A 23,310-nucleotide genomic window follows, 5' to 3' on the forward strand; every position below is an offset into this window, starting at 1 on the left:
ACTAAAATAAATTTTTTGCCACAGGATTTGATTCTAACGAAAGTTTTGTTTTGTTTTTTTTTTTTTTGGCAATTCGCAAATTCTCTCTTTCTTTTCTTTTTGAATTTTCTGTTATTGAAGGCTAAGGAAATGCCTACCGTATAATATGAATATCCAGCAGCCAACAGGCTGATATACACCCAATCATCTCCTCTTCTCTGCTTCTCTTTTTTTTTTTTGTTCCCCCCCTTTCTCAATAAAAAAATAAAATAAAAATAAAATTTCTATCAAGTGTACTTGTAAGCATTATCTATTACGTGGGCATTTCCATTGATGGATTAGGGCCAACATTCACATGATTCTATTTTGGGCTAATTGCTTAAAATATACGTTAAAAAAAAAAATATCGCACAAATATATTTCTGGCACACACCATTTCTCATTTTATACCGGCCGTGCTGATTGGGCACGGCCGCAGAACAAATTGGCAGAAACTCTGCAAAAATGTCAGTGGGACAAGGGCCCACAATTTTTTTTTAATTAGCCTGTCCCCAGCCGTGCTGACTGGGCACGGCTGGGACAGGCGGCAAAAAAAAGGGCCAGCAAATGGGATGTATTTGGGGACATAAATTTTGTAGCAAAAGTGAAACGAAAGGCCATACAAATTCACCGCACTAGCCTGCCCTTTTACTTTCTTTCACTCTTTCCTATGCTCTTTATTTTTTGGAAGAGATACCTAAACGATTTTATTGCCCTAATCTTAATCAAAGATTTTGATTTTATAACTTAAAGATTTTGCTGTGGAGTCTTATAACACTTAAGTTAGGAAGATCAAATTTTTAAAGTGGAAATGGAAGATTATTATATTTTTCAAACTGCAAATTAGTATAATTCTATGTACAATAAAAATTCAATGCTTGCTCAAATTTTTTGACGAACAACATGTGTAAGCTAATATATGAATATTTATATGTAAATTAAATGCAGTTTATACGCAACAAAATTCATGAATAAGAATCCATATATGTAAAATTAATATACATTTTTAAAATTTTTTCTTGTAATTAGATACATTTGTGACTAACTGGTTTTCAAAGATAATTTTTAAATTGTAATATTATAAGACGCTAAATTTTAAATTGTATTAAAATTTAGTTTTGAAAACCAGTTAGTCATAAATGTATCTAATTACAAGCAAAAATTTAAAAAAAATGTATATTAATTTTACATATATGGATTCTTATTCATGAATTTTGTCGCGTATATAGAATTATACTAATTTGTACATAGAATTATACTAATTTGCAGTTTGAAAAATATAATAATCTTCCATTTTCACTTTGAAAATTTGATCTTCCTAATTTAAGTGTTATAAGACTCCACAGCAAAATCTTTAAGTTACAAAATTAAAATCTTTGATTAGGATTAATGCAATAAAATCGTTTAGATATCCCTTCCAAGAAATAAAGAGCAAAGAAAAGAGTGAAAGAAAGAAAAAGAGCAGCTAGTGCAGTGAATTTGTATGGCCTTTCGTTTCACTTTTGCTACAAAATTCATGTCCCCAAATACATCCCATTTGCTGGCTCTTTTTTTTTGGCCGCCCTGTCCCAGCCGTGCCCAGTCAGCACGGCTGGGGACAAGCTAATAAAAAAAAATTATGGGCCGCTGACCGACTGACATTTTTGCAGAGTTTCTGACAATTTGTTCTGCGGCCGTGCCCAATCAGCACGGCCAGTATAAAATGAGAAATGGTGTCTGTTAGAGATACATTTGTGCGATATTTTTTTTTTTTACGTATATTTTAAGTAATTAGCCTCTATTTTGGGACGATGGATGAATATCCATCCATGAAGTAGTAGTAGAGCATATATAAATCATGCTTCCTCAAACGCATCATTTCTGTACTCAATAGGTCATATCTATCAATCAAGTTCGGAATTGTTCCCAAATGCCAACAATCTTTTTTTTTTTTTTTTTTAAACACCCTCCCCCTTCTCCAAATCCTTCGACCCTCAATTGTCAAAAATAAAAGATCAATTTTAAATCTGACAACCAAAATAATTTTATAAAAAAAAAAAAATCTCCTGACCATTGAACCGACTCCCATCGTTGCCGACAATCCTTGAATGTAGTCTTCCCTCTTATTGTTTCCCGTCTACTTTCCATTGTAGCGGGTCATCCCATCTCTTGCTTCCCACGTAAGAGGATCAGGCACTAGCAGTTCAAGCCAATGCACATACAATAAACAAATCGAAAGGAAAATGCCCTTGTATATATATATATATGCGCGCGCGCATGTCCTCTCAAATTTATTTTTATTTCATATTTTGAGGCGCTCTCACTCCAACTTCAGTTGCCTCGTCCAACCTAAGACCCTGTTTGATACTTGAGTTTTTCGTCAAGTTTGTCTGTTACAAATTTTTTAAAAATTTTAATTATAGTAACTTCAAAAGGTTTTTTAAAATTTTTAAACTATACGCTTCGAAATATTCAAAAGTTTACACACTTCAAAAAAAAAATTAAAAATTTATATAGTAAGCTACTGTAAAGTTTTAGACAAACACTCAAAAAACTCACTTGCCAAACGGGGCCTAAATTACTTCCAAGCTCTTGTGAGCTCTTGCAAAACCAGACAATTTATCTTCAACAACAAACTCATATGGTGTCTAATTTAATTATCAGTTTATCAGTCTAAAAGGACAAGTGGTAGATACTCATAGTTTTAAGGAAAAAAAATTGTACCAAATATCCTCATGGTTTTTATATGTAGTATCTTTACTGTGTACCCTTTAACCGTAACTGTAAAGTCTTATAGTTAATTCAACTGCGACATATACAATATTAATTTTTTAAAATGCCAAAACTAAATATCCTTCGAATGATTCAACATTAGTGCAGAAAAAATGTTTCGAGAGCGTGGAGTCAGTGGAGGATAAATTTGGATAGGAATTATTTATCAAAAAATGATTTACTTGCATCACACATACATTTTCTAACGGATATTTTTTATCTTCTCAATTACTTTTTTTTATCACACACATATTATATCATAAAAAGTGCTACAATAATTATTCTTAATAATATTTTAAATAATATCTTATTCAAACACAAATGTAATTTGGTCCTGACACCAAAACAAATTAATAAAAAAAACAAGGAAGAAGAAAAGGCTGAGTTAGTTTTATTTATTTATTCATTTTTTATATTATTATCACTTTACCCTTTAACTTTTAGTATCACTATTAATTTTTCCCTTAACGTTATATTTTAGTCTACCTCTAACACTAACGGTTAAACTTAACGGAATTTGTTAATTATAGTGAAAAGACATGTTTAGTCCTTAAAATTATTATCACTTTACCCCTATAGACTATAATTTCATTATCAATTTATCCCCTATAGTTATTTTTAAAATAATTTATCTAACCATTATACCAATTTAGCAAGTTAAAAAAAAATTAAGAAAAAGTGCTCTCCTCTTTGTATAATAAAAATAATATAAAATTTAAAGTGACTCTTCTCCTTTTTAGTATTAAGAAAAAATAAACAAATGATTAATCTCTTTCTTTTTGACAATCTTATTAATATTGAAAAAGTATAAAGATGGGGAGGTGGAGAGAGACAGACAGAGAGCTCAATTATTATTTTTTAAATACAAATAAGAAAGAATTTAATATTTTTATTATATTAAAATTATTTTACTTTTCTATTTATCACTCAATTCCAATCCTAATCCCGACAATCTTAAGTAATACGATAATGTTAGACTTTTCTTTATTTTCTTTCTTTGTAAATTCTAATTTTTTATCTTCTTATTTCATATCTCTTTTTCATTTCCTAGTATTAATAAATGTGAAAAAGAAATTTGAAAAAAAATCATTTTATTTTTATGTTTTTGAATCTCTTAAATTGAAAAAAAGACTAACCATTCCAACCTTTTTATTTTTCATTATTTATAAAAAATGGGTAAATACATTTAAAAAATGTTTACCATACTAGTTAGATTAATGATGAGGTAAAATGTCTAGAAAATAATGTTAGGGATTAAAGTGATTATATCATTATAATTTAAGGGATAAAGTGTTAATAATAATACAGTAATGCTATAGAATAAAAGGATATTTTTGTCCAAAATTTCTTAATATATTGAGTTGAATTATTTATGGATGTGAAGTAACCAAAAGATAACGTTAGGGAGTAAATTGATAGTAGTGATATAGTTTAAGAGAATAAAGTGATATTAACCTTTTTGTTTTTTGTCATTCCTCATTTATCTATACTACACCTATTCCTACTCTAATATAATCTAAGAGGGAAGGTCTAGTTGGACCTATGGGGTAATCGATACAGAAATTGAATCACCATCGGATTACTTGTATGAATTTAAAAAAATCACATATTATGACAAGTGATGGAAAACGAGATTTGAATTCTTGATCTTCCGCCCCACAAAAATTTAAAATCTCTAGGGGATAGCCGCCAGCCTAAATGGCTATTGGTTTATTTATTCTTTTTTGTTTGGGGGAAGAAAAAGTTGAGTGTAAGATGGTCCATAGAAATGCTTTGGATCCAAAATATATTCCTCTTAAATTTGGTGGACAGCAATGTAGCGCATTAAAATCGGGCACTCGGAAATCTTTGACTAGAATTGCATTTGGCAGAAGTATACTAGCAAACTTTATCCAATTATGAGACACCATCGCACACTTACTCGCATCCAGCCAGCCATCCATCCAAATCCAGGAATCCAACTTCTCCCATGCAGGACATTAAACCATTCCGTATAAGCTCCAATCCAAGCACAGCTATGGAAGCCGTACAAGATATAATACTGATCACCGTGCCCTTGATTCAGCAGGATCAATTTGAGGGTCAATTAAAAATGAGGAGTGCGACATATGTATAGGATTTCATTTACATTCTTAAAATCAACATTTTGTTCTGAAAGTTCCGGTAATCCAAAATGACAGACATTATTATACACTCCATGGGACGTATCTCTCAACTTTCATTCTACTATAGTGGTTGGTTTTTTTTTTTTTTTTTCCCCATCCTCAGAGAAAATGATTTAAATCTATCTAAGTATGAAGAGGGTAATTAAGTGAAAAATCGCTATTGATTCTTCTTCTTTTTTTTTTTTTTTTTTTAAATTCTCCTATTTTTGGGTAAAACAATCGACTTTGTTTTTTGACAGTACCTGTCACCCTTTAAGTGTGTAAGATTCTTGTCGTTTCGAATATGCAATATCATCATTAGGTTGAAAACGGATAATATCTTAACCGGTAGATTTTTTTTTTTTTTTTTTTTGACAAGTAGATACATTACATTAAACTTTTGACAAGCACTGGGCCAACAGCATGGTATGTAGCTTAATATAAAAATGAATGCAGCTTGTAAGAATTTGAAAAATAGTTCCTTGAACTTTTAAAGTTCAATTAGGTAATATCTCTCTCTCAAGTCAATGTTTGAGTAGCAATAAATTAGGAGAAAATAAAGTTTCTAACAAATGAATGGTTACTTCCTTTTGAACTATCAGATGATAGACATATTTGAGTATCTGAGGGGGTTTTTTTTTTGGCCTTTTCTAGTTTATTGATTTATAAGTTTTCCTAAAGGAATCGTAACATCATCCATTCAGATGTACATGAATGGACATCATTCGTTTAGATGCACATGAATATTAATGGTTACAATGGTTTAAAATTGACCTTGTAAACTTTCTACATACAACAACAAATACCGTCTCTCAGGTGAACGAAAGACTAGATAGGACTTTTGTTCGATATGTTAAAATGAAAAGGTAGCCAATTTAATTTAGGGCTCCCAATGACGTGCAAATTTAGATTAAACTTTAAATTCATCAAAGACGTTTCAAGTATATCTATAGTTAAAACATGAATTAATCTATTCGATATTTGAATTGAATACGGTTCACTAAAAACTTGTTCGAATTTGGTTTACTAACTAATCAAAATAAATTTGAATAATATATATTTTTTTTTTTGTGTTTGGTAAACTTTGAAGTTCGATTGGAGTTTCACTCAATTAACACAAAATTAGAATTTATAGGTAAAAAATAAAAAAAACTCGAGCTCGAATTGAGTTCGATTCAATAAAATTTTGTCTGAGTTTGACTCGATACATAAATAAGTTAATTTTAAACATAATTTTAAATTCATTAAAATAATTAAACAAGTTCTCTCTTGAAATTCGATCAAATTTATCATGACGTGAATTGACCATATAATAGTCCAATCCGTGGAATGAAATGCCTTCTAAAGTAAGGAGTGCTCGAATGGATTCGTTTCTGATCACCGCTATACATCTTGCGATAGTTAAAGTATGCTCTCAAAACAAAATCACAGTCGCACTTCTTATCAATGGAATCAATTTGAATTATCAATCGAGTCAACTTGTACGTGTTTGTTTGGAGAATTGAGGATTTGCGATTGTTACATGGGCGTGATGTGAATTTACTGTTGCGTGTACCCACAGTGACGCAGAAATGAAATACAGAAAACAGTACGAATGAGACGTATATAGTCTAGTACCGTAATGTAGGCTAGGGCGCCCCTAAATACAAGAAGAGAGGGAGGGATTGTGTCTGTGTGACTCGTGTGAGTGTGGAGGGGCCGCCAATGTTTGAATAGTAAACCTGTCACCACTATGAGGGGCCACCACGTGAATTCTAGCATTACCATTTTCCCCTTCGGATTCTCTGTGTGTCTCTCTCAAGTCACACCATCTCAGCACAAGCAGTAGTCCTCTCTCTCCCTCTCTCTCTAGACTATCTATCAAAACTGTATTCAATAGCATTGTAGCAGCAGCCTAACTAATAAGCTGAGTTCTCTCTCTCTCTCTCTCTCTCTCGGTTTTGGGCAAGGGAGAGGACCAGAGGAGTCTCGCACCCTTTTTTACACTCTTTCCTCAGTCGTAGGACTAGTTTTTCACACTTCGCCAATTCACTTCTCTCATTCATTCATTTCCTTTTTTACGTCCCATCATTTTACTTCTTCTGCCCCCCTTCTCTGCCCCCTTTCTTCCCCGAAAACGCTCTCCTTCTCACATGTCAAAAACAAAGTACGAATTTTCTGTTTATCTAAGAAAAGAAAGACCCCTCCAAACTCCATCAGCCTAAGCTCTGAATACAGAAAATTTCCATTCCTCACGCAAGAAAAACAAGTACTACTAATATACTTGACGCACGGAATAGGAAGGAAACCAAGAAACATTCACCATCACCACCGCTGCCACCACTCTACATTATTGTGTGTGCAAAACACAAACAAATACTACTCGCTTCTGTTACATCTTCTGCGGATAGAAAAAGAAAGAAGGGCTATATGCATCATCCACACATGATCCTTCTATCAAATTCAAGAAGAGTTCAAAACCCTACCCACATCATCATCCTGCAATCTTAAGGTGGCCTTCGCCACAGATCATCATTTCTTAGATTCTGGGTCTTTTTGGTGGATGGATTCAGCCTCTGGAGGACCGGACTTGAGCGGGGGAGGAGAGGCCGGGCCATCATCAGCCAGCGGGAGTGGTAGCGCCGAAGGTGTAGGCGGGTCAACGGCTGCGCCACCCAGTCGTTACGAGTCGCAAAAGCGGCGAGATTGGAACACTTTCCTGCAGTACCTCAGGAACCACAAGCCGCCGCTGACACTAGCTCGGTGTAGCGGAGCGCACGTGATCGAGTTCTTGAAGTACTTGGATCAGTTCGGAAAAACTAAGGTGCACGTGGCCGGGTGCCCTTATTTCGGGCACCCTAATCCACCAGCCCCATGCCAGTGCCCGCTCAAGCAAGCTTGGGGCAGTCTTGACGCCCTCATAGGACGCCTTAGAGCTGCCTACGAAGAAAACGGTGGAAGACCCGAATCCAACCCTTTTGGTGCTAGAGCTGTTAGGATTTATCTCAGGGAAGTAAGGGAAAGCCAGGCCAAGGCTAGAGGGATACCTTACGAGAAGAAGAAACGAAAAAGGCCGGCTGCTACGGCCGTGCCCGCTGTGTCGGTGGCTGCGAGTGATGTTGGAGCTAGTAGTAGTGGCGGTGGGGATGTAGGAGGAGGAGGAGGAGGTGATGGTGGTAGTGGTGGCGGGCCTGGAGGTACTCCTACTACTGTGGTTGTTACCACGACAACAGTATAGCAAATTTTATTACTACCAGCAGTACGTCATTTCCAATTTTTTTTTTTTAATATAAAAATTTCCCCCATTTTCTAGACTAATTGTGTGCCTTCTAATTGCGACTATGAGGCTATCTCGAATTTCTTATTGCACTAAAACTGCAAGAAGGAACGTCGGTCGGTGGAAATTATTTTGATCAATTGTGCTTTTAAGTTAAAATTTTAGAACGAGGCAGCTGAAGTACGCATGCATTATTTTGCCCAAAAAAAACAAAACATAAAGGCGCATATAGATATATTAATTAAAGTGTGTTTCATTCTCTTGCTGCCAACACTTCGTTTCCGGCTTTCTCCTCTTGCATTACGTGTGTCATGCTGATTTTCCCTATTTAGTTGTTTCTTTTTGTTTTGGGTACATAGATAGCCCTTTTGTTTTTTCATGGCAACCAAGACAATATCCGGAAGGAGCTAGGATACAGACCAGTGGTACTTCTCCATCCTTTTTCTTCTATTGTCTAGTGTATAACTAACAAACTATATGGCATTCTTCATACTGGTCGATGTCCTGCGGTGAGTGGGGTTGGGCTTCTCTCATCATTGAGGTATGTGCAATTGTTCAAATATGCATGTCTACAAATCAATAATAATAATGTCTGTTCTATTTTTTGCCATTTCACAACATTACACATTCTCGTAGGAGTCCATGCCAAGAGCAAATGCTGATAAGCCAAGGGCATAGGCTATCAAGTAACGAGTAATTTATTACTATCATTTTTTCGCCCTTTAGGAAAACTCCGCATGATTTTTAACACCATCTATAAAATTGACAGAAAATGGTACCTACTCAACACATTCCTGATCCCAAGATACTCCTGGCAGAAGTCTTAGAGAATTGAACCTGCTAAAGTGGCCTTGGAATTTGATTTTATTCTGGGAATGTAGGCACTAGTAGGTACTACTAGAACACTTATGATTCATTCTGTTTTTCTCTCTGTCCATGTTAAAGAGTGGTGTTTTGTATCCCTCTTCCTCTTAGTTGGTCAGGGGTCTGCCCCAATGTTTGTGCTTCGCTACATAAAGAAGATTAGTTTCAGGGTTTTCAAATGGAAGCGACAGCGGTATGTGCATATAAACACACACAATGACAATAGGGACGGGAACAGCACTCAAATAACTACGAGCAAGTAAACTACACTGTCTTCGGGCTCCAGGTAGTGGTAGACTGGTACTTACTCGAGGTACTGTTCTTCTTTGGTCCCCCATTTAACTGGACGCTTCGGATGCTGGGATACCACACCCCAAGCAAGGGCCATGAAATCTACTTGTAGTTAAGCACACGTGGGTCTGGCATTTGATACATAAGAGCACTTTACTTTCAGCTTTCAGGTGCCTTCTTTATGTCCTACTTACTGATCGATCCAACATTTCCTTTTTCAGGTTTTAGGTTCTTGATTTTGCCCCTTTGGGTGTTTAAAAAATCCAAACTTACGGATCCTCGAGGGCAAGGCTGGCTTGCTTGTAAAGTGTTTGTTTCCAACATCGTTAGAGTCAGGATTCGGTCCTTTTAACTCGATATTTTTGTACCAGCTGATTGCGTTTCTGGGGTACGAGTTCGGACCTTCACCCTGGTAAAATTTTGATGGGAATCTCAAAAGAGTTCAGAAACATCCCCCGAGTCTTGCCTTTCTTGCACTGTTTCTGGACACGGTCGTTCAACTCATCCTACACTTATCAGCAGTCTCGTTTGCAAAACCTAAATGGCCCTTCGTCATGAATGAATTTAATGAGTCTAGATAGTGAGAGGAAACAGCAGGTTTACATGGTCAGGATCTATTGCATTCTGCCTCTCCCCCCGGCCCCTTTCCTTTTTGGACAATTCTCATTGCTCATCTGTTTGAAAAGGATGGAGAAAAAAAAAAGAGAGTACTTATCTCTTTGGGTGATATTATAACTGCAATCGGAAACTAACAGGGAGGAAAAAAGAGAGAAGAATAAAAGGATGCAAGGGGAATCTAGAAGAACAAACGATAGACATAGGGTGAAAGCATGATTGAAATGGAAAAACGAGATGGAGTGACGCTACTTTTGTTTAGAGAAACCTCCACATCAGAAAGAAAAGGACTAGCAGCCAACCCATTGTCTGCTTTTTTGAAATCAAGTATTATTATATATGCGTGCAATCTAAATTATTGTATCTTTATAATTCAATCCAAAATAGACCCACCCACCAATCACACTCCCAAACAATCCTGCGAATCCGGTTCTGAAAATCAGAACGAGTAATAAATCTTCTCCAATTAACATCTTGTACGCAATTAATTGATCTACCCCACACCTTGATGCAAGATGTTATCCAAGACACTACTACTATTTTCTGGTTGTTGGCAGCTGACTCTCATTTCTTATTGAGAAGCTATAATGCACTTTGCTCCCTAAAGTTTGCTCTGGTTTCATTTCCGTCCCCTAAACTATCACTAATTGTGGCAATTAATCATCAATTATTGGACCATGCGAAAATACATGAACGGATTCATGAACGGAAATCCTTGAGATTTTCTATTTAGGGCAAAAAGGAGGAGCAATCCCGGGACAAATAGTTTAGGTTGTTGCAGCATAGACAGGTGGAACAAAAGTTTGACGGAAAATACTTTAGGCTGCTGGAGCAATGCTATGCTGTTCGGTCCATCTATCTCCCCTGCCTGATAGAGCCGTAACTCATTAATTAGCGGACAATTGCACTGCTCAACTCATAGAGCCAATCTGAATGCCATTAACTACTATGACCCTAGGGAACTAATTACTAGAATCTAATTCTCGAATACATTTTACCGAGTTATGTGCTGCCCAAAAAAAAAAAAAATTGCAAGAAAAGAAAATATCATGTTCTTTTTTGCAATAACGAACTTTGACTTAGACGAGGCGTAATGTCACCTTAATTGGCAAACTTTACCAACTTAATTTTGTAAGTGATGTAACGTCACCTTTTTAAAGGTAAAGGATGTAAAATTTTATTTAGCGAAATGTGAGGGACGTTTTGAACATTTTTTTTTTCTTATTTGGAGTATTATTTGAAATATCATTTAGGCTATTATTTGAAGTAGTTATTATAAAATAAAAAAGACAGTTGGGAACATAAACCAAAAAGAGTTAAAAGCGTGTTTCTGATGTAAATAAAATAAAATTTGATATAATAATTTCGTATCCAGAATACATTTTGATACAAATTTTAGATAATTTGTGTCAAAAGAAAACTACACTAAGCTTTATGCAGCTAGTATATAGTATCTTACCTAGTGTAAGTCAGTTGCTCAATCATTTATAAAATATATATATATATATATTTACTTGTATTACAAATATAGTTTTAATCTCACATACATCACATTACAAAAAGTATTACCGTAATAATTTAAATTCTTTTTTTCAAATGATCTTCTATTCAAGCAACCTCGTTGATGAGCTATCGAGTTGATTTTGTCGTAACTTTGTTTAGATAAAGTTGGCAAATTGTTTCATTATTCCTTGCAATTTTGTGATTTAAAAAAAAAAAAAAAAAAAAACTGCGTAGGTATGCATATTTGTCGTTACTCGAGCAGCCAGGGCCTGTGGAGTACTCCAATTGACAAGCGAGAAATAAACAGGAAGAGTGCGTGTGAATGAAGCTGCACCGAGTAGTCTTGTCTGTGGTTGAAAGCTGTGTGTTATCGACGTATGGTCTGTTCTGAAAGCAATTTTGTATGAAAATCTGCACAAAAAAAAAAAAAAAAAAATCTTGAAATAGAATAAGAGTATATCTGCTCCATCAAAGGAATCACGTTAGTCCGGCGGGCAGCAAATAACCATTTCTTGATTTTATACATGGCTGGGGATCTTCTTCTTCTGGTAGACGCGGGGACGAATCCGATCGAGGCTTCAGCACAGAAATTGAAAAAACGTTGAATGTCTCCTGGCATCTTTTGCTTTCACAGCACAGTACTCGGCTAAAAATGGCATCCTACCGTAACATTTCATTGGCAGTTGGGATTGGTGCAGAAAAGTCACGGCACGGTGATTGGATAGGATCTGTGAAGAAAATAAACGAAGCAAAAGGCAGAAAGAAAAAAAAAAAAAGAACATAGAACAGAAGGATTGTACAAAAAATTCCCTCCGCACTGGAAAGAAACAAAGAGACGACTGGTTAAATTAAAGCCTTGTAAAATCTCCCACAAACTGTAACTCTGCAGATGCAGCAGAAGAAAATACTGGCGTTGACAATACATCCTAAATCATCCCATCTTTTTCCCTAAGTTCTTAACCAAGATGAAAAAAATTTTAACATTTCCCCTCGTAGTTTGAGTTTGAGGTTTCTCTTCTTTTTATTTTCTTCTCCTATGCTGAACTCCCAAATCAGGCCTCGTAGTTTAGGATGTTTTGAAGTTACATGTTCTCCGGTACCATGTCTTGAAATTTCTGCAATGCAATATTGCAATATCCATCTCATACATTTTCAGTTGATGATGAATTTAAAGAATTGGTAAGATAATCCCTCATCCTCTCTCTTCTTTCTCTTCTTGTTAAGATAATCCCTCAACAATTTGATTGGTTTTTGTTTAAAAACCATACCACATTAAAATAACATCACAAATCTTCAAGAAATGACGTCGCATGTATCCATTTGCCTCCCTGCACTGGCAGCATATATGTTTGTTTAATCGGTGCTCCATTATGCATGTACTACTACCTTACTGCTAAATTATTATTTTTAGCACTTAATTATTTTGGTGACGCTGACGGCATCTTCTTCTAGATGATTGCCCTACTCACGTATGTTGGTATCCTCTCCAACATAAATACAACGTTCATGCGCTTAAATAAACATTACATACCTTGTCTTATTTGCAGGGCTCTCATCTACGTACTTAGGTTTTATAATTTTATTATTATTATTATTTTTTGGTTTACTAATTCTCGGCCCATCTCATTCTTTTGCCCCATTCACAAGCACAGTTTTTCTACTAGTTTTGTTTATTCGGCTGCCAATCATTCTAAAATGAAGACTAGATGCCTTAAATTGTCGGCTCGGTGATAAATGAGTTTTTTGGGTGTTTGTCTAAAATTTTACTGTAGAAGTTTTTTTTAAAAAAAAAAATTTGAAGTGTGTAAATTTTTGAATATTTTGAAATGTATAGTTTAAAAAAAATTTTTGAGAAGTTTTTTGAGGTTACTGTAGCTGAAGTTTTTAAAAAACTTATAGCGGACAAACTTGGTAAAAAACTCAAGTGCCAAATAGGGGGTTACTTAGAAGAGAAATGGTTGATTTGGTCGTTGATGGGGATTTTCTTTTTGGAGGCTCGATCAATACTTTTGTTTAACGTCTAATTCACTCCGCCTTAAGGTAATAATAGTAGTCTATTGCTGTAGAAGGGGACTGGGCTCTGTTCTTGTTAATTTTATTGTGACTTATGGTAGTTCCCAATATTTGTGAAAGCTGGGGTGAATGAGATTTCTTTTTGATTTATCAATTCTACTATTTTTGTGGTTATCAGATTTGATATATTTTGAAGGGGTGCCTTTTACATATCTGTTAAGTTATTTAAATTAAAGGAAATTAACATATCTCAAAATAGGTAACGAGAAAAGGAGAGAATTGCAATTTTCTTGTTCCAAACTTTGGCGGCTGAATCAAAATAGTCCCTAAAGTTTCGTGAAAAACAAAATTGGCTATTATGTTATCAATTTGGAGGGAAAAAAGGGCACTCGGCAGATTAATGAAATTGATAAGGGAAAAGAAAAAATTACAGCGGCAGAATGTATTATGAACTAATTCCAGATAATAATAATCTTGTTTCCAAAACCAAAAGAAGAAAATCAAGGGTGATAAATTCGGTCGTTGGGTCCAAGAGTGAATCGTGGAACTGGGTAGCGTACGCTGGGAATTGGGCCAAGTTATGCGCCAAATCAGAAGCCCAAGTTTAAGCTTCTGAAAAATGCGGCATTGGATGAAACCCATTCCCATTTGAAATATTCTGGAGATTGCGACGCAATTAATTGCCTCACGTGGAAGGGGAAAAAGCAATTAGACAGATAACGAAAACTACGTCGACAGCAGGATTCGAACCTGCGCAGGCAGAGCCCAACAGATTTCGAGTCTGTCTCCTTAACCACTCGGACATATCGACAGATTGTTACTCAACTAACCTGCTTTAATCATATTTAGTATTGGAAATCTTCACCCCCACGTCCAACTCCCAACACTTCCGCTCCACCCCCACCAAAATGAAGGGGGAAAGTGGATATGTTTCAGCCCAGCCCACCATACCATCGTATCAACACAGTTTTACGGCCATGCCCGAACGGAACAACTGAGCAAACGCCCCACCGGAAGCGCCTAATATTGGTAAATTTATTTCCTTTATTAACATTTGTTCTGCTAAGCTCCATCACCGGCATCTACGACAGAATTAGCCATTTTATTTATCTTGTCTGCAACCTTGGCCCCATTGCACTTTCTCATATTCAAGGTTGAATCATATAACAAGTCGAAATTATTACAAGCAAAAGACTCTGCTTTTCCTTCAAATTACACATGTAGAACATTTAATAAGATGGTATAGTTTTTGTGTTCGCGGGATACTTGCGTCGTTCACAGGCGATCCATCCACATATGATCATTACGAGAACCTTACAATCATCATGTAGAAAAAGCATAACGTTTTTCCTATAGCTTAAAGTAGAGTAACCTCCTTATGAACAGACTAATCTAATTACAGTAGTGTCTTTTCTTAGACAGTAGCAGCCTGAGCATGATATAGAGCAACATGGATGGATCTATTCCAAAGCTGCCGCCTCCGTAACACCCCGCACCCATGATGCTACAGCTGTTGTTATGCCGGAAAATAACGACTTAATTGTCACACCTGTATAGCAGACCGGAGTGAAAATGTTCAAACTTCCCTTTTGGCTAACGTCAGCTGCAGACAATCCACTGCAAGCAGCAGGCACTGGACTTCCTTTGTAAGCCTTGCAGATGAAGCTTATGAAGTCTATGTAGTCCTGTAACAGTTAAAACACATGATGGGTTTTCGTCATTAAATAAGGAAAACTTCCCTCTTTCAGTTTGCTCTAGTATGAGCTTCTCCGCTCATGGTTGGTAACCACAACTAAATACAGGCAGCCTTAAACTCTTGCTATCTGGACAAACCCAAAGGGATAAATTGTGTTGTTGGAGATCGGAGAAAGGTGAGAAGCACAAGACAAGAAGGGATTATGAGTGTGTGCGCTAGGCACGAACTATGTTACTACCAGCTACACTTCAGGAAGCATTCGATGCACTGAAAATTCCTTTACACCCTAAATAAACAGCTGATAACTCATTTCAGAAAGAAAAAGCAAAGAGAATATACTCATGAAATTGCATGATACTCTATTGAAGGAAAACTTACATCATAAAGCGGCTGTCCATCCACAGTTACCCAAGGCACGTATGTGTGAGGAGGTCGCAGGTCGCCTGTCACTGCTGCATTTCTTAGATTAAGCTGCACAGGACAGGTTTTTAAATTTTTATTACAGGTCAACCAGAGAGACTTATTCGCAAAAGTGACGCTGAATTCACAAAAAGATAGGAACACAAAAAGAAATGTAGTAGCAGACATGGTTCCCCATTGGTTGTACGATTTAGAGAGACTTATTCGCAAATGCTTGTCATGTGCATATCAGGTACATTGTAAAAAAGATTCGTAGCATGTAATAAGCCAAGGAAACTAACCTCTTTTCCACGTCCACTTTCATAGCAATCAGTGACAGGCTTTTCATCCAAACCCAACTTCAAAAAGCACGTCTCCCACTCAGTTTTCTTCCCATCGTATATTAGTTTTTCTACGCAATAGATGAAGGGAAAATGTGCATGCTGCAGGAAAAAAAAAAAATAAAAGGCTCGAGTTAAGAAAAACTGCAATAAACAAAAACAATCCAAGAAAAACAAAAACTCCATATTTCAGCCTTAAGAATCCGAAGCAAAACTGCAATAAAAAAGCTAGAATTTATTTCAATATGTACCGCTCATGCGTTCATTTAGTGACAAGCTAGAAAGTTTGCAATGATAATCTCTCAATGTATACATGTCACAGATATAACCAAAAGGTCTTCCTTCCAGTATATGGCATACTGGAAGGAAAGATTCATTGAGGTAAGGATGCAGCTCAAGTGGTAAGAACTCCCCTTTCTACTGAACACACCTCAAATTTATGCCATCATCCGACATAAACAAACTGAACTGTATTTATGAAGTTCAGAGCGAAAATGGAAAAGAAAAGATAAAAAATATAAAATACAACAAGGTGGAAGAACGAAATTGGTTACACCCCAGAAACAGAGCGGCAACTAATGTTATAAAGCTCTCGGTATAATCAGGCAATATAAGGCTTGGATTATATCAATTTAGGTGCATCAAAGGAAAACAAAAGGACTCACCACATCTGGCCACACATCGATTGCACACGCCTCTATGGTGTTCAGTAAGCATTCATACGGTCCATGCTGCAACCACCAGAAAATAGAAAATAATTACATATGTGCATCAGTTGTAGAATACTTGACTCCTTTCAGTATCAATCTCCTGGGTGACTAACAAAGCAACAACGAAAAACTCAAGAATGCTAATTCTGTTTACTGTCAGTTGCCTAACAATCAACAATTTTATAGGTTGAGAAAACGAAAGTAAATTGTGCCAAAAACCTGGCATTGGATGGTATTGTTGTCAAGGATTCTGGCATTACCCCAAGGAACCAGATGGAGATCAACAATATCAATGAGCCCATTATAGAAGATTTTATATAGATCTTCAACAACAAAAAGGACACTATAAGGGCAATTGCTTTCATAGGATAATCCCAATGATACTTTCTTGCATGAAATGGGAGAGACGAACGTGAGAAAGAGCAAGAAAAGGAGAAAATAGATCTTAGTCATGTGAAATGTGGGAATCATATGACTCTGACGCTTGAAATTCATAATTCTTTACAGATATTCCAGGTTCCTCAGCGATGGTAGCGAGAGGTTACAAATCAAAAGATAGGGTAAAACAAGCAAAAGAATTCTTCTTCATAGACAACCTGGGAAGATAGTATTATACCCACCAGTCTGTTATCCTTTATTTATCAACTCCTATTTCGTTTTTTTTTTCCCATTTTCCCTTCCTTTACTTGAAAAAGTAAATGAAAAACTTAAATATTTAGAGAATCCAATTCTTTTCTTCTTCTGCCGCTCAGCTTTCTTTTGTAAGTAATGAAATGTTAAACTGGACCACAATATGCACTGCCGTAAAAGTTTAAGCTAACGGCTAAAATTGTCCGTCAACTAATCTTAAATACATAAGGGCTCTCATTTTTCTTGAAGTTACCCCAACCTAGCTTGTCAATTTTCAAAAAGATAACTAAAAATTCAGAAAATTAAACAGCAAGCAGAAATAAATCCCACGAGTTCAACAATGCACTCTTATCAATTCACCACACAGTTTGTCTTAGCAATGAGTCTTCGAGAAGGCAGATTCTTGTTGTGTATGTAAATGTTATAAAATTTAACACAATGTGAAGCCTTTTTGTACCCGAGAACAGCAGGATCGGTGTTAATTTATGTATCTATATACCTATCAAAAGCAAATATTCTTGTGTATGTCTCACAAGCATGCCCGCCTCACTATAATGATGTATACTTTTGCCTATTCAACAAATATCTGAGCTCAGTTTAACAACAAAAGCGGCAGACATGTAACGTGGATTCCTAGCGTGTTGTGTGGCTAATTGGATATACTTCAAGTAACAACTCTAAGATTCATATTTATAGAATTGAAACAGAAAATTAAGAACTGTAAAGGGAGACGCGGAAAGCTAAAGGAGAAGACCAATCTCGAGTCTTGACGGTTAGGTACAAAGATTCTACCATCATTCCAAAGAAGAGTGGTTGAGACTCCAAACAGAAGTCTCACAGAGCAAAAACATATAAAGCTTGTTTCTTTCGCACGTATTCTCTTTTAGGAAAAATAAAGCAGGTTTACATCTTCACTTGCAAGAATGAGAGGATGATAAATGGGACGGTCAATTTTGGTACTACCTGACAAACGACGGTGGAATTGGGTCTGATTTTAGCGTTGCCATAAGGGATGAGCTTGAGATCGGTGATCTCGATGAGTCCCGTATCAAAAAGCTTGTACAGATAATTAACGATGAAATTGGCGCAGTAGGGACAAAGGGTCTCATAGTACAGCTCCAGGGTAACTTTATCAGAAGAAGTAGCAGAGATTAAGGAAGAGGAGATGATCAGGGATAGCATTAGCAGAGGCCATCGAAGAGGTACATGCCTTCTTCCTCGAGCGTCCATTGCAGGCAACTGCGTAGGGAGTAGTTAGTTAGTATTGTGTCGTGCGGAGATCTTCAAGCTGGCTGGAGTCTGCCAAGTGCCCTCTAAGTTTTAGATATTTGTGTTGTGCCCTCGCGTTGCTTTCAGTTTCATTTTCACAATTCACAAACAAGAGATGCTTAGTCTGATCAACGGAATAATTTAATTTGGGGAAGTTCGTGCAGTCAAGCAATGTGCCCACTAATGGCTTTGAAGTCTCCACGAGGGAGAACTAGTAGTAGTATTTGCTACTTTCACGTTCATACTTCAACGACCCATCAAACCAACTCGTGAACATGTCCTTATTTTTAGTCTAGATGCATTGTTGAATGAGCTGAAGTCAGTAAATGACTGCTCCTCCTCTCTGGACAGATTGTCCTTTTGTATATAATAATAGTGATGATGATGATGGAGGCTGAATTCAATAATCACACGCAACTGAACTCTGAAAACGAAATTACCCCGCCTAGGCCTAGCCCAGTAGGAACGATTGCAATACAGCAGAGCATCTCGCAAATTTCTATCCTCCAGTTTTAGCCCCCCAAATTGTTGATTTATTTTGGCAACTGCCTCCAGATTTCCCCCCATATTGATCCGGCCCGAAACTTTCCAAATCGTCACCACGGAAGCCTAACACTGATTTTTTTGTTTTACCAACGTTTTAGTTACCGGCTACTAATCAACAAACAAGCCGGGTGTGTCACTCTTGGCTTGGATGGAAGTGACAGAAGGCGAACCGCAGGCCTAATGCAGTTCTCGCTGAAATAAATGAATACTGACAAATTTCTCATCTGGGTAAGCAAATGCCTATTGTCAGAGAGTCATTCAAGGCACTGGCAACAGTTTTTGATGTTATAATGCACTCGCGTACGTGATATACATGTACTAATTCAACTGTCACAACACAGCTCATATGTTTTTAAGTGCCAGAATAGAGGTAACAGCCCATTCAATTGGAGAATGGTACTTTAAAAAAAAAAAAAAATTACAATACATCAGACACTTAAGAAATAAATCCTTTGCTCTTCAAGCTCTCCACAGCATCCCTGATAATTTGCTCCATGGGAATGAACTGAAGACCCAAGTCCATTAGCTTCTTAGCCCCATCCTTGGCTCTCAACAGTCCAGGTTGAGTATCCTTGGGCAACCTGCAGGAAGTGTGGTGACACCAAGTCATTAACCCCGCGGTTTGGTGCCCTCTAGAAGTCAAGCAAGTAATTGCCCCTTCAGGGACCAACACAAAATAGATTTAAGAACGTACAACCATTTAATCCAGCTTAGCAGTTACCATCCGCATTGCTAGGTGAAAATTTTTAAAGAAAAAGAAGCTCCACGAGAGCATAAAAGTTTTGATGCTTTGGGTACATAAGGTTAAACGTAGCATTCAATTCCAAACATCTTTCTCAAAGATTTTGAAATAGCAAACATCTTTCTCAAAGTAGGCTCCCAAATCATACTCGTACTAGCATACATATTTGGAGCAAAACAAAAGGAAACTGTGATTTTGTGTTTTGCTCCCCAACATCATGGTTTCCTACCTCTATCACTGGATGGGAATATTGCAACTCTTCAAAGGCGCAGCAAGAGATGGAGATTAATATCTATCTAGGCTTTAAATCTTTAAATAGCAAGAGCCATGATTTCATGCAAGTGCCAATAAGAAGTTTTAGAGATAAAAGGACAAAATAGTATCCGTGCAGGCTTTGAATCTTTAATTAGCAACAGCCAGGACTCGTACAGTGCCGATAAGACGTTTTATAAAGCAGCAATGTACTCTAATTTCAATCTAACAGATAGGCTTCATCTAGGCTCTTACAAGGATGGCTGTATTCTATATTCTTTGCTTCATACTTTTATTGAAATCTGTGCAGGGCATTATCTTCATTTTAGGATTTAAGTCATTTAACACATCATACATCGCAGGAGCTGGAGTTGAAACACTCCGAAGATGGAATCCAAAAACAATGAAATTCGTTTTGCCGTACTAACCCCAACAAGTTGATCTGAGTTTATAGGAGCAACTCCAAAATCAAGTTCCTTTCATCCTCCATCAGAAACCCAGACTGTATAGTCGCAGATCCTAATAGATGTATGGTGCTAATTCTAGCAATGGAACTGGGTTGGTTGCAAGAAAATGGTGGATTACTAAATTTCAAGCAGCAGTATATGTCTCCAGCTTATATGTTATTGCTTCATAAATACGCCTTATTAAAGTATGAACTAGGGTACTTTACCTGGGCACTTTATATTCTGGGTAAAGTTCAGCAACCATAGCAGCAAAATCACCATAATGAGATATGGCTTCAAGACATAAATGCCTTCCAGTTGAAGAGGAGTTCTCGTAGACTAGGATGTGTGCCAGGGCCACATCTTTGACATGGACTGACCCCATAAATACATCCTCATATGTATTTGTGCAGCCTAAATCCAAGACCAAATGACAAAGAGAGTTCAGCATAAATTATAAGCATGTACACATCTGGACAACCCAAAAAAACAAAAAAAGAAGAGTGACACCATGTTGTAAAGGACTTGACATTCTTTAACCAACATCTATTACATAGAGTCAGCCGAAGGAATCTATTAACTCAGATATAGGACCTGAGACTCAGAAAGATACCACAGCATCATGCCTGTATAGAGGAGTATATATACTTTAAACAATCTGCTCCCTAACATGTGTATAAATGTGTTGCACAAATCACAGGCTATCCCCATGCATCTACTAAGAGCTCTGACATGAAAAAAAATACAGAATTGACTTAAACCATCTAGGTCAGTTTAAATCATGGTTACCCTGAAGAAGGCGCAGAATCATCAACATGCTTGCATTCAGAGCTGGGGGCAGAATAGGGCCCATTACAGTTCCAGGATTGACCACTACAATATCCAATGCTTTCTCCTTGGCAAATTTCCATGCAGCTTTTTCAGCCAGTGTTTTAGAAAGTGGATACCATACCTGTCCCACCAAAAGACATCAGGTAAATCCCCAGCAAAGTTTTGAAGCTCAGGACATCCAGCATAAAAGAATACTAGTATCTACACAAACAAGAAGAAGACTATTGTGTGACAGTATGGCAATCGAGGCTCCAGCAATATAATCAAGTGTACGGTATACATATTCTGATGATGAAAAGAAAAAGGGAGACATTTTATACTCAATTGGCTGTGTGCATCTCCAAGGAGATAAAGAACATAGTGTTTTACATATTCCTTCCTGTTTCATTTTTGCCAAAAGAATGCAGTTCCATCGCAGAAATCTGATACATTTGATAAAAAGATTTTGCCTTTATTCTGTGGGAGATGCAAAACCCTTATAAGGACTTGATCAAACAAAGTAGGAAAACCATTACTTTAGAAAACTGAAATCACCAGAATAGAAAAAGAAAAAAATCTTTTACCCCTTTCTGTTTGCAGTATTCTTCGTCTGCCCAGCATTCCTCATTCTTGACCTTATCCGCAGGCCAATTAGGGCTGGGGATAATTGCGGATATAGACGAGGTGACCACCACACGCCGAACTCCTAGCTCTTTCGCTGCCGTCAGCACATTAATGGTGCCGTTTATCGCCGGTGCCAATAGCTCATTCTTTAATCAAGCGTACACCAGAAACAGCGAATATGGATTTCCATGATCACCAGTTAGACTAATTAATAATGAGACAAGTAGTATCGAATAGCAAGTAAATGAAGTGTGAGAATTGAAGAGGAGACCTCGGGGTCGTCAACTTTTTCGACGATGCAGGGAGAAGCGAGATGGAAAACGCCGGTTGTGCCGGTGACAGCGGAGACAATAGAGTCGTAGTTAAGGAGATCGATTTCAAACAGCCGGAGACGGGATTCAGCGCCTTCCAATGCTTCTAGATGCTTCGTCTCTTTCTCATCCTCTGCACCGATTTATTGAAATTAGTTTCTAATATAACTAACTTGACTGCTAGCTCCCCAGAATCAGGGCCCCTTTGGTTTTTTTGGGGAGGGGGTGATAAAATCGAGTTAATTACTATAGAAGATAAAGGGATATGAATATTTACTGAGATCTTTGACGGTGGCGTGGACGGTGTAGCCGCGGTCAAGCAGGAGACGGACCAACCAAGACCCAATGTAGCCGCTGCCTCCCGTCACACAGACCACCTCTTCTCTCTTTGCCATCTTCCAACAATAATTTACTCCGTAAATTATGGTTACTCAATTCTCAGCACATCCTAGCCAGTGACCGCCTCCCATGTCTTATCTCCTACGAAAAAGAGGAAATTGTGAATAGTGTAAGATTCCCTTGGCTTGCTTTCGAAAAAACATTCTACTGTACAATACAAAAATTTTTTTTTTGGGGTAATAAAACAATACAATTGAATTCTCAAACTGCAATTCGGTCAGCTCGGATGATTTGTTTTAAAAGTGTGTGTCTAAAATTTTTTACTGTAAATTATTATAAACTATTTGTTAGAAAAAATGTTTAGTGTTTATGTAAAAAAATTTAAAACACTCTTATATTTTTCAAAACAGCCGGTTCTTCCTCCCTCCACCATCGCCCACTCACCAACATCTCCGCCACCGGTATCCTGTTGAATGTATTTTTGTTGATATTTTTTAAAATTTAAAAGGATATTTTAAAGTCTCATTATAAATAATTTTTTACCAAAACTTATAATCCATTTGGATTCCTATTTTTTGAAGTTTTTATGAAAACAATATATTGTAATAATTTGATATATGTGAAATTAAAAAATATATTCGTAAAAAAATATTTTAAAAAAATTTCAATAAAAATGGCATTTTTCTTTGAGACTACATAAAAAATGACATTTCCAATGAGATCTCAGTCTTTCGAAGATA

At 36.7% G+C, this 23,310-nt stretch overlaps 3 protein-coding genes and 1 non-coding gene across 7 annotated transcripts; 1 reads left to right on the top strand and 3 right to left on the bottom strand.

Moving 5' to 3' along the window:
• The first annotated feature begins 6,575 nt into the window (after positions 1–6,575).
• On the top strand, positions 6,576–10,279 carry LOC113730925 (protein LIGHT-DEPENDENT SHORT HYPOCOTYLS 6). Of its 3 annotated transcripts, none has more exons than XM_072079726.1 (2): positions 6,576–8,151; positions 9,197–10,279. In XM_072079726.1, the coding sequence occupies exon 1, from the start codon at positions 7,456–7,458 to the stop codon at positions 8,128–8,130; it is 675 nt and encodes a 224-aa protein (XP_071935827.1). In that variant the 5' UTR covers positions 6,576–7,455; the 3' UTR covers positions 8,131–8,151; positions 9,197–10,279. The 3 variants fall into 3 exon arrangements, with proteins under 3 accessions (XP_071935827.1, XP_071935825.1, XP_027111762.1); XM_072079724.1 differs by having other exon boundaries at positions 9,203–10,279; XM_027255961.2 differs by having other exon boundaries at positions 9,546–10,279.
• Positions 10,280–14,184: 3,905 nt separating this feature from the next.
• On the bottom strand, positions 14,185–14,266 carry TRNAS-CGA (transfer RNA serine (anticodon CGA)). Its single transcript has one exon. It is a non-coding gene; the product is annotated as a tRNA-Ser (tRNA).
• Positions 14,267–14,655: 389 nt separating this feature from the next.
• On the bottom strand, positions 14,656–18,838 carry LOC113730981 (gamma-interferon-responsive lysosomal thiol protein). 2 transcript variants are annotated; one of them, XM_027256011.2, is made up of 5 exons: positions 18,195–18,838; positions 16,557–16,622; positions 15,853–15,993; positions 15,530–15,622; positions 14,656–15,140 (listed from the first exon to the last, which is right to left on the bottom strand). In XM_027256011.2, the coding sequence occupies exons 1-5, from the start codon at positions 18,459–18,461 to the stop codon at positions 14,916–14,918; spliced, it is 792 nt and encodes a 263-aa protein (XP_027111812.2). In that variant the 5' UTR covers positions 18,462–18,838; the 3' UTR covers positions 14,656–14,915. The 2 variants fall into 2 exon arrangements, with proteins under 2 accessions (XP_027111812.2, XP_027111803.2); XM_027256002.2 differs by lacking the exon at positions 18,195–18,838 and adding an exon at positions 16,821–17,188.
• Positions 18,839–19,309: 471 nt separating this feature from the next.
• Positions 19,310–22,786, bottom strand: LOC113730996 (cinnamoyl-CoA reductase 2-like). Its single transcript, XM_072079745.1, has 6 exons — positions 22,509–22,786; positions 22,192–22,364; positions 21,881–22,066; positions 21,276–21,438; positions 20,714–20,900; positions 19,310–19,627 (listed from the first exon to the last, which is right to left on the bottom strand). The coding sequence occupies exons 1-6, from the start codon at positions 22,624–22,626 to the stop codon at positions 19,483–19,485; spliced, it is 972 nt and encodes a 323-aa protein (XP_071935846.1). The 5' UTR covers positions 22,627–22,786; the 3' UTR covers positions 19,310–19,482.
• Positions 22,787–23,310: the final 524 nt, after the last annotated feature.

The sequence above is a fragment of the Coffea arabica genome, chromosome 1c (genome assembly GCF_036785885.1).
Source record: "Coffea arabica cultivar ET-39 chromosome 1c, Coffea Arabica ET-39 HiFi, whole genome shotgun sequence".
In the NCBI taxonomy this organism is placed as follows: Eukaryota; Viridiplantae; Streptophyta; class Magnoliopsida; order Gentianales; family Rubiaceae; genus Coffea; species Coffea arabica.